Source organism: Periplaneta americana, chromosome 6 (genome assembly GCF_040183065.1).
Source record: "Periplaneta americana isolate PAMFEO1 chromosome 6, P.americana_PAMFEO1_priV1, whole genome shotgun sequence".
Lineage (NCBI taxonomy): Eukaryota > Metazoa > Arthropoda > Insecta > Blattodea > Blattidae > Periplaneta > Periplaneta americana.
In genome coordinates this window covers 37022852-37035088 of record NC_091122.1, presented here as the reverse complement: position 1 = coordinate 37035088, position 12237 = coordinate 37022852, and the positions used below count along the sequence as shown (strand labels likewise).

At 36.5% G+C, this 12237-nt stretch overlaps 1 protein-coding gene across 5 annotated transcripts in view; it reads left to right on the top strand.

The window, feature by feature from the left end:
- Positions 1-12237, top strand: part of LOC138701213 (PAX-interacting protein 1-like) — an 85014-nt gene that overhangs the window by 19489 nt on the left and 53288 nt on the right. For 4 of the 5 annotated variants that reach the window (XM_069827877.1, XM_069827880.1, XM_069827876.1 and 1 more), the window contains exons 8-10: positions 4217-4573; positions 7895-8029; positions 10805-11059. In XM_069827877.1, the coding sequence (XP_069683978.1) occupies positions 4217-4573; positions 7895-8029; positions 10805-11059 (747 nt within the window). The remainder of the gene's footprint in view (positions 1-4216; positions 4574-7894; positions 8030-10804; positions 11060-12237) is intronic. The other variant, XM_069827878.1, reaches the window with a different exon arrangement.

Genomic DNA, 12237 nt, shown 5'->3' with positions numbered 1-12237 from the left:
AACCGTAGGAAAAAAGATGGAGGATTTTGTTTTGAATTGTAAATGGATGGAACAAATTTCACTTAATATATATGAATCTTTTTATTCATGAGCTTGGCCTGACATTTGCGTTCACATATACGTAATTTCTGTACTGTGCTCTACTCAATATCAGTGGCTATTTAATCTTACAATGCTGCCAGTTGAATGAATTATCACAATTATACAGTAAAACCTCGATAAGACGCGCCCGCTTATTACGCTATCCCATGTAATACATTTTTTTTGTCCAGTCCCTGCACATTTCATATATAACGCCTTTATAAAATACCACGTTTTTTGCGCTCAAGTCCCGCATAATACGCTATTTTTGTGGAATATTTTCGATGTAATTTTCAGCAATGTACTGTAACAGCAATGAAACATCTTGGTCTCTGAACTAACTGGTGCCATTAACCTGAAAAGTCTTGGTATTCGACCCTTTACCTGCACATTTAAACCTTCATACTTCATACCTTAGTATACCCCACCCTCTTGTTACGCTCTCTTATTCGACTCCTTACCTGTGCGCTTAAAACCTACATACAGTTACAATACCTCATCCTCTTCCTAACCTTCTCTCTCAAACAGCATTCCTCACTCGGCCGTAATAAAATTCTGGAAATTTTTGCTGGGCAGTTTGTTGTCCTTTTGTGTATTGAAGTGTCTGTCAATGTGATTACAGTGACAATGAGTGTTAAACAAAAAGTGCTTTCTGTGTTGGAAAAATTGGAAATCTTACGAAAGTACGATGAGAACAGTAGTCTTACTCAGAAACAACTCCCTGATGCATTAGGAATCCCATCATCGACATTAAGAACGATAATAAAAAATCGCGACTCAATCACTACAGTTGTGACATCGTCGGGAGGATGTAATCGCAGAAACTGAAGTGTGGTAAACATGAGGACTTGGAGAACACGCACACGGCAAACAACTATAACTGACTTTTTTTCCGAAAGAATTAAGTACAGTACATAGGTATTGTAAATGTCTTTGACGTACAGTACAGTAATTATATAATGGAGTAATACTATATTACCTTTCATACCTCAAAATCTGTGCTTCAGTGGCTGGTCATGATAATATCTTCGAAAAATATTGGAGTGCAAGAGGTCAAATGACTTTATTGTCAAACGCCTGGCATTAGAAAACAACAACAACATATTACCTTTCATGAATCACGTATTTCAATAAAGAAAAATGTTAATAGATACTATATATAAGTCAAAGTAGTATACCCGCCTAATATGCAGTCCCGGTTAATACGCGGTTTACACCCAGTCCCTTGAACAGCATCTTATTGGGGTTTTACTGTATTTGGTATTCTTATATGTTTTATATTTGCATATTCGCAAAATAACTTTGTTTCATACTATATCGAATTTTACTTCTTTCCGTACGCCAAACCAGTACAGAAAATGGAACTTTACATTATAATTACTTCCCGGACTCCAGGCCTACCAACATATGAATACACCATGATAAACCTAGCATGAGTAGACTCAGTTATTAACCTTTTCCTTGTTTTGTGACATTATTTCTTGTTTCTATATTCATTTTACATTATGTATATATGATATAATTTTTATTTTACGCATTGTCATAAGTCAAACGACATTCCTCAAAATAATTAATAAATCCTAACTTTTGCATACTTTTTTGGATGCGTCTGGGTTATTGGATGTTATTCCTATAACCACAACTATAACTTCAACATATAATATTTAAAAATAATAAAGTAACATAGCACAAAACATGGGTCAAATCATTCTTATGAAAACAAACAGAGATTACCCATAATATCAAGCATATTTTCATTATCGATCAGAGTGCCCTGTAATGTGAATTATATAGGCTATACAAGCTTAAATTTACCTAATTAAAGTCAATAAATTAAAGATACTTATGGTATTTCTGTCAGTTCGCATTAACTTCATAACTAAACTAAATTAATTTACGTACATAAATATTTATTTCACCTTTGTTGCACGGTTTCTTAAATATCTTGTATAATTTTCATTGATACAATGGCATTTACTACATTTAATACTTCTTTGAAATCTCACATCCCTCTCTTAAACCTGCCACCATGATTATTCGCAACAACATCTCACTCCTACTGTAAAGACTTGCTTTCTTAAGGAGTTATGTACATCATACAGTAAATTCGTGTAATACTTATTTACATATGTCTTTTAGAGAATCTGGAGGTTCATTGCAGCTGTCACATATGTCACCCATCGGTTCCTATCCTGAGCAAGATTAATCCTGCCTCTACCATTATATCCCACCTCCCTCAAATCTATTTTAATATTATCTTTCCATCTCTGTCTCGACCTCCCCAAAGGTCTTTTTCCCACCAGCCTCCCAACTTGTAGAATGTTTTTTTTTTTAAATTACGTCTATAATTTAAATTTGTGTGTGAATAGTTCTAATAAAGTAAAATGGGTTAAGATAACCAGGAAGTGTTGGTCAAAAATGACATTTTTTGTTTTTACTTACAACTTACTTACAAATGGCTTTTAAGGAACCTGGAGGTTCATTGCCGCTCTCACATAAGCCCACCATCGGTCCCTATCCTGTGCAAGATTAATCCAGCAGTGGCGGCTCGTGATAAAATGTTACGCGTGTTCACAATTTTGTGTTCCAAAACCGAAGAGAATTTGAAATCGTATGTTTAGCCTAATATGAAATGTCATGATTCCAATGTTTCACTATCGAAAAACTGTATTTCAATTCAAAACATACAATAATAATAATAAAAATAATAATAATAATAATAATAATAATAATAATAATAATAAAATCCAGTCTTTTTATTTCCAATTTTTCCTGGTAAGTCAGTTTACCCAGTTCTTTACTGTTCCAAATTGCTTGAACAGTTTATTGTTTACGTTTGTTAAAAATTAATACATACCACAGTGCAGTTATTTACAAAAGCGTGTGTTCAGTAATACATTTTGGTTCACAATACACTGATACACTATAGCCTATATCAGTACTTGCATAGATTGATTACTATAAATACATGACAGTAAATATTATTCTTAAATAATATATACCACCAGACAGATCTTAAATTCATACCACTATAACAATCAGCTGGCACGTGTTTGAATGCCAAACTATGCTATTATGCTAACATTAAAGTATACATCTCCCATCTATGTCTTGGCCTCCCCAAAGATTTTTTTCCTCCGGTCTCCCAACTAACACTTACTAAAATGTTGAAACTTATAGGGAATGTTCATCAGAGTTTTCTTCATCTGTCTTAAAAATTTCAAATAGATTGCTTTGGAAGTGTGCTGGGCCCATAACCCAGAGGTCTGTGGATCGAAACCACGCTCTGCTACCAATGTAACGATGCCTCACCACACCAGTATTTAAGTAAAAAAACTTAGGAGGAAAAAAAAAAAAAAAAGAAAATGCAGAATGAAATCAGAAAAGGAAAGTAAATTCCAAAAATTACAATACTTCACTTTATTATAATTATCTCTTTATAAATTAGCAAGAAAACCTTCAACACTCAATAACGAGAATATTTTCTCTAATCATGATCACTCTCTTAAAAAGGGCATTAACAAGAAACCTCCAAGAATAACTCACAATGACATCTCCCTACACTGTAATGTCTCTTAATATAGAATAACAACAAACCTTCAGGAAAAACAAACAACTGACTAAACTATTTCATTCAACAGCAATTTCCTTTTACATATCTTTAGAAGAATCTACTGACCCACTCATATCCCATCGCACAACCACAAACTTCAAGTCCCGGTGTATACTTATCACATTCCAATACCAAAATTTAGATTCGTTGATCCCTCCAACTGAGCTGATTGTGGTTTCTTAATCATCTGTCTCACAGCCAGTCCCCAATTGACTTTTCTCGTTCTAACCGCGATCACTATGCCGATCTCCCTCCCCTCGAACATTCAAGTAGGAGGTGGAAGCGGATCGGCGCATGCGCACCAAAATAGCTAAAGTTAGATACACCAAATACATATAGAGGAAGGCTAGCGAAGTTTTCGTTTTGCCGGATAACAATATTAAAAAGGCAAGCATACCGTGACAAGATACAGAAAGAAATGTGTGCTACTGTATTTTATAGTGAATTTACACTTCTTGGTTACCTTAAATGTTTCCAAAAGCGGTCATTGGGAAACAACAGAATAATTCTATTAATGTGAAGTTTTTTTGGCAGCCACAGCAACAGCAGCAACCACAACAAATTCAAGTTCAGAAACAACAGTTCGTTATACGAGAAGGTCAGCCACAAGTGCAACAACAACCAGGTCAGCAGCCTCAAACACAACAGTACACAGTGACAGTACAGCGTGAGGTGGTGACCGGTGCCCCTGCTGGTGCAGCTGGTCTGCTCACATGGCAACAACAGCAACAGTACCACCTTCAGCAGCAACAGCGACAGCAGCTACAGCAACAGCAGCAGCAACAACAGCAACAGCAGCAGTTGCAGCAACAAGCTCAGCCACAGCCGGCTTCACAGTTGCAGCGTCAGATTGCTTGGACCCAGCAGTCACCGGGCCAGGTTAGCAGCGTCATTGTTCTACAGAAATGTTCTTCCTAATGCTTGGCAAATACAGTCAACTCTAGATATAATGAACTCGGTTATAGTGAACATTCGGCTATAGTGAACCTATAATCGCGACGCTGTTATTCCTGGCGTGACTCCTCCTCTTTGCTTACGTCTTACGAAGTGAAGGCTCTATAAAGTCTAGGTAGGTAGTATCGTTCGCCATTTTTGTTCTTTTGTTGCCGAGCTACCAGACGAGGAATCTATTTGCCATACCGTTAAACATTATCATGTCGTAGCTCCTATGATAATAAATCAAACGCACTATAATTGAGTGGCAAATAATGTCCTTGTGTGCTTTCTGCGAACGCCAACGAAAGAGCCAAAATAGCAGGTGATTATATTAAGTATTTATCGAGCCTTAGGAAATGCATGACGTCTTCACCAGCGAATCACAAGACACACATGTTTAAATGTAGCCGACCTGTAATGTGATTGGCTGCCGGAAATTAGAGCGATGGGACTATAAATCGTTGGTCCTGACCCGCATACATTAAAAAGTACATTAATATTTCCATTTATAGTGAACCCTCACTTCTGTTATAGTGAACCTTGTATCCTGACAAATTCTTATTTGAAGTCAAACCTTCTTGTTTAAAATTGAAAGAATGTGTTGAGAACAATATTCTAAGTTTCTTAGTCCTTTAGTGAAGGGACAAAGGTAGGATTAGTGATTCCTAGACAATGAACTGTACTGTAAATCCAGACAATGCGTGGCGACCTTGCCTCACTCCACCGTCGAAGGATTGACATTCTGTTCTCAGACACCCTATTCTACTGTTATTTCTAATCCTCTACCATCAAAGGGTTGCCTTTTGTTCTCAGAAACATTTTCATTTTGACTGATAGCATCGAAACAACGGAAAATGAAATTGCCTTCTCTTACTAAAAGACGGACATTAGCTATGTCTTTCACCGGCATTATCACCTTCATTTCATTCAGATGCTGAATAACCTAGATGTTGATACAGCGTCGTAAAATAACCCCAAAAAAAACATTAGCTATGTCCAGAGCATAAATGAAGGTAAGATTTTGATGGCTTTCAAACTCCATCAACCCTCTCCCAGTTTCCATTAAGTGACCTTGGAAATTCCAAGGTCACACCATAACAGAATTGAAGACCGTTTTTGCAAAACTTGCTAACTGCAAAATTTTCAAAATTGAGATTTTGATGGATTAGTTAACATAAGACAGATCTCTACATGATGCTAAAGGCTTCTTAGGAAAATCTTATTATTTCCTTCACAGTAGTGTGATCGTTTTTTCAAAACTTGCTTTCTGCTATGTGAGAGTTATAGCAAAACTTGCAGTTATATCAGTTTTTTGGGTTTCCTATAAAATTTAGTTTTTACAGTTAGCAAGTTTTGCAAAAACGGTCCTCAATTTGTCATTTCTACCTGATCTAGTGTTTCACCAGTGAATGTACTGTATAAAAATGTCGAAGCGTAAAGTGTTTTCTTTGGAAGATAAGGTGAATATTATAAGTGACGTGGTCTTTCGCAAGCGGACATGGGTTGACAGCATAGTTTAAGTAAATCAACTGTGAGTAACAGTATACAGTGTAATCCATTCTACAAAAATGAAATATTTTATTTTCTTGTTCACAGTTTCATTCATTTCTGTCATTTAAAGTTAGGGGAGAGACACTTTGGATTTAGTGAACCTCGGATATAGTGAACGAAATATGCAAGTCCGCAGAGGTTCACTATATCCGGAGTTGACTGTACTGTAAGCATATTCGTTTTGTGTACCAATATTATTCTTTTCTAATTTCTAATTCTTCCAGTCTCATTCAGTACTTGTGACTGCTCAGTGGTTCTAAGTATAATAACTGTAGAAATAATTTAGCGGAAGTAAACATTGTTGTGCCGAGATGATTTACAAAATAACTTAGGAAAAGTCATAAACTCGCAAAGTTACACGATAAAAACTGTAGCAGTAATAAGAAGTTTAAAAATGGAAATCTATTTAAGAATATGCAAATAGCATGACATCAATTGTATGAACCATTGCAACCAATACCCATAAGTTGGTTGATTTATGTACTGTGTTTAAAGATATTGGAACAAATGATTTGGATGGAGAACACCCAGGAAGATAGATTGAAGCTTTAAATCAATACTTGGAAAGAATATAGATAAGATGTTCAGGATAATATGAACATAACTATTCAAGATATAGTACTAAAGTTTCATGTGTATTTGGGAACTGTGCATTCATTTGTCTGTAATTGTCTGAACTATCGAGAACTTATTTAAAATGGATCCTGAAGAAGCTAACAGAGAAATGAGACTTAGGATATAGGATGGTGTGGAGAATCATTGAAGGAATTAAGTTTCTGGAAATAATTGTGATATCGGATGAAACGAGGGTACATAATTTCGAGCAACAATCTAAGAGGCTAGCATAGCTTGGAGGCATCCATCCTGTCAAAAAATTCAAATCTTAACCATCTGCAAACATTCAGATATCAGAGGGATAATTTACTATGACTCTTCGGATGATAGTCTTAGTGTGAATAATGAGAATTACATCATTTTGGTCCACACTTGTAGAGTAACGGTTAGCGCGTCTGGCCGCGAACCCAAGTGCACCCAGGTTCGATTCCCGGTCGGGACAAGTTACCTGGTTGAGGTTTTTTTCCGGGGTTTTCCCTCAACCCAATATGAGCAAATGCTGGGTAACTTTCGGTGCTGGACCCCGGACTCATTTCGCTGGCATTATCACCTTCATCTCATTCAGACGCTAAATAATCTAAGATGTTGATAAAGCGTCGTAAAATAACCTACTAAAATAAAAAAAAAAAAACATTTTGTTGAAAAAAAATGAGGCCAGTGAAATGCAAAGACAGAGGCGTTCTTCTTATTCTTCTTCTTCTTGATAATGTTCATTATATTGCCCATACCACCATTGGACAGCTAGGCTGGGAAACACTGCCACACCTTATTGCCCCAGATCTTGCACCTTCAGACTGTCATGTTTAATCCCGGGAAAAACGCATTTAGAAGAATAATGATCAAGTGAAAGTAAAAGTGCAAGACTGGTTGTGACATCAGGATGAATATTTATTTTCTGTAGGAATTGAGAAGCTTATAGCAATGGGACAGCCGTATACTAGGGGAGGAGTAATAATGAAATATGACAGAAATTACAGGTTTATAAAATTAATACATATGAAATTATTCTGATTTGTCTTTATTTATTGAATGTCCTTGTATATCCTTAATTGAACATTATTTTCTTATAGGCTTAATTGTTTTTTCTTTTTCATCTAGGGTCCACCACGACAACTGATCCACTTGGACCCTCAGACACATGCACAATTACAGCAGATGGATCAGCAACAAAGGACTCTCTTCATTCAAAAGATTCATAAACAGCGACAATTGATAATTCAGAGACAGTTGCAGGTATGTGTAACTAGCTAATGATAGATGTATAAATATTTCTATTTTCATAATAATAATAATAATAATAATAATAATAATAATAAAATAATAATAATAATAATAATAATAATAACAACAATAATAACGACAGTGACGACGACGATGATGATGATGATGATGATGATGATGATGATGAAAAAAAAGCATGCAGCATTTTAGCATTTATGGGAATTTTAGTATGTAAGAAAAATGTGCACAAATAATTCTTCACAAATTTTTGTAAATGTAACCAGTTAAAATACAAATCAAAAGTTGCACTTCCAGGTATGGCTCTTCAACGGAAATTTCCATAAGTGCCTAATTTCTGTCTCACTGTGTAATGAGTTATATGTGATTTACCATATTTCATCCCATAATTGTCGCCATCGCATAATGGTCGCACCCTTATTAATAGACAAACTGATCAGGACTTTAAAATTTCACCGCAAAATCATTGCATGGATATTTCTGTTTTTCAATATCAAGAATTATTTAAAAAATAACGTGCCACCACTGCAACACAAAGTATCTTTACACTCAAGGTCGAATGTGCGAGAAACAGTAGTGGCAGCCAACCGAAGTGAATGGAGTGGAGGTGTGAATGTTAGCACCAAGCCAATAGCCATAAATGCCTTCAGTTTGGTACAATTATTGGTTGTGAGTGGTGGTTGTTTATGAGTGTTCAAATACATTTTTTTTGGACTAGACCAGTCATCTTTCCTTAGACTGATTCGGTAGTCAGATGATATCGACTTCAGTGTATCAGATGTACTGATACATGTGATTCAACAATACTGTGAATTTTTTTAATCAACAAAAAAGTGTTTTTAATTCAATAAAATCTCAATAATTTTTATTTTTTAAGGTATTATTCATGTTACAGTTTCAACGTAACAGACTATAGGCATCCAACAAACAAAACTCAGTGCACAGAAACTAACGGGTGTGACTGTCTCACGCAGATGACGTATGCTCCCTTTCCCAGCATGCTCCCTGTCTCCAATCACACCACCGACACTATGCTCTTGCGCACATATTGTCTTCTTGTGCTGAACTGAACACGTGTTATTGCTACAGAGTCAGGGAGTCACATAGTGTTTTATATTAAATATTAATTTAATTTAATTTAAATATTTAAAATTTAAATAGGACAGTTCCAGTGAAGATAGATACCGATTGTGACTTAGAAAGAGAGGATGTTGACATCTTGTAATGTTATATTCACTTAATTGGTTATTGTTACAGCTGCTCTTTGAGTGCACATGTCCGCAACTTTAGCCGTTATAGCTATACCAGTAGCCGCTTATTAAAGAACCCGCCTACTGCAGGGGGGTAAGAGGGGTATAGCATGCGTGGCGCGGGGAGTCTGAGCTGAGTTTTGCTTGTAGGATAGCTATAATACCAGTTCCCCTTTCCTCCCTCTTCTGCTATGAATCACACAACTTGGCCCTGCACACGCACATGCCCCTATTATATGGAAGCTGATCACTGAAATTTTTAATTTAACCTTCACATAATAGTCACACCATGTATTTTCACGCCAAAAAAAAATAAAAATACCGGTAATAAGAAATGCGGCGATTATGCAATGAAATATGAAGATTTCGCGGGAAAAATGATGAATATCACAGTTTTCTTAAGGTTGATGTCATTATCTAATTCAATGGATCACTGCGAATTTTAATGTTGTTCTTATGAAAAATGGTAAAAGGGAGAATTATCACCACAAATACAGTAATCCTTTCCTTTATTTTCTATAGAAACAGCACTACATCTTGCAGTTATAGACTCAATTGGATCATTATCTAATCCTTAACAGAAATGTGACATTCATCGTTTTTCCCGCGAACTCTTCATTTGGTATTTTACACTTCCTTTTCACCCTGTGTGTGCATAAAATAATCACATTGAGTTGTTTCCCTCCAACTCATTTAATATTGTCACTATAAACCGATTATCAAACATTAATATTTTTCATTTACAAGTCGACCTGGTTGGCAAGTTGGTATAGCGCTGGCCTTCTATGCCCAAGGTTGCGGGTTCGATCCCGGGCCAGGTCGATGGCATTTAAGTGTGCTTAAATGCGACAGGCTCATGTCAGTAGATTTACTGGCATGTAAAACAAAATTCCGGCACATCCGGCGACGCTGATATAACCTCTGCAGTTGCGAGCATCGTTAAATAAAACATAACATTAACATTCATTTACAAGAACACCTGTACAAAGCATTTTGATAACAATATTTATTGCTATGTAATTCAGGATTTTGTATCTTAAATTCTTTACAAATCTAAATATAACTTAGTCTTTTTTTTATCCAATGCCACCACGTTGTCTTTTCGACATATCTGGTCTTCTCTCCTGGCTGTGGCTTAATTGTAACCCACTTCTGAGGTTGGAGCGCCTGGAAGGCGGAGTTACATTACCCCGATGATGTGATAGGATGATTACGATAATGTGGTGCCAGGAGAGGTCTTAAATCTAAACTTAACCTAAATTCCAGACCATGGACGAACACAGGAATAATCCCCTTTAAGGAAAAATTCCTGTGCTCTAACCGGGAATCGAACCCTGGACCTCATGAACTATAGCCAGAAGCTCTGACCACTAGATCATGAGGCTGGTCGATATAACTTAAAGTAAATTTTTTAAAAATGTTATTCATTTAATGGCGTACTTAAGGCTTGTAATTGTATGATATTAATGAAAGTATTGTTTTCAGTGTTTTTATTTTGAAATATTTTGTGGTTCCCAAGGCACAGCAGCAGAGGCAGGCTCAAGCACAGCAAGGCTTGCCTCAAGGAATACCACGCCCTCAGTTAATACAACAGCAGCAACAGCCTCAGCAGCAAGTTGTCATTAGAGGCCAGATACCCCCTGGTCTCTCCCCTCAGCAACAGCTTCAGTGGCTCCAGCAACATCAGCAGAGACAGATTCAGGGTCAGACTGTTGTTATTAATCAGCAACAACAGCAGCAGCTTCTGCAGCAGAATCCACAACTTAGACAACAGGTAGCATTTTCCCACATTATCCATATGCTTGAAGTACAGGTAAAAATTATTCACTGAAATTTTGACAAAAATATTTGTACTAATTTTATTTTAAGAAAATAACTCATTGTTAGCTGAACAGCTATAACATCAGCTAGGTTTTAATAAAAACCAGGAAAACAATGTAGTTGATCTAGAAGTGCAAAATTTGATATGTCACATTGTTTGAGACCCCTGATTCATGTTTCAGCTTTTCCTTCCTCTTCCTTGAATGCTAAATTGAAAGAGTTAAATGTTAAGTGAAGTTAAATTAATGTAGCTCCAATTAAATTTGTATTATGCTTGAGGAAAGTCCTTGTTAAATTATACCATAGAGCGTATTCCGAATCTCACCGGTGAGCAATCCGATGGCATCACGGTGTTCCGAATTCCACCAATGACGTCATTGATGCTCCACTGGTGTCGCACTGGTGCCATCAACTTGCAGAGGTGATGGCAGTCTCCATCATCCGCCATCAGTGAATCTGATTGGTTCTTGTATAGGGTGGGAATTAGCAGACGAATAACATCGTGCACTGTTGTGTCATTGCGATGTTTTCTGCTTTAGTTCTGCTGTATTGTTTGTAATGAGCAGAACGTAAAAACAATATGTTAATGGCTTATGAGCGAACATGTCAACGGACCCGTTATTGCTACTGGTTCAAGAAATAAATTGTTTATGCTATCTGTTCTTTGAACGAGATGGGAGTACGAAAATTTCGCAAAATTTTGCCAGCGTAGCACAGACAACAACTTGTACAGTCGCCATGACAGCCATCGATCCTTCCAGCAGTTTTGTTCCTTATTTCGCTGCAATGTGACGTCATTGATGCCACCAGACCAGTGAGATTCGGAATACGCTGATAGTTCAGTATATATAGTTGCGAAGCTCAATACTTAATAAATATGCATACATAGATAGTTGCTGACCACCAGGATCGCTACTATCGCCTAATAAATATGCATACGTAGATAGTTGCTGACCACCAGGTTTGCTACTATCGCCTCAGCACAGACCCTTTCCCGAGCAGACGATGATGTATGTTCGGATTTTCTATTTCAGTGTATGGAGCTCAGTGAAATATTATATTATAACTTTATTGCGTATCATTGCTAAGTTTTATTTAGTGTAATGTGTCCATAAGTTCCATTTACTTCTT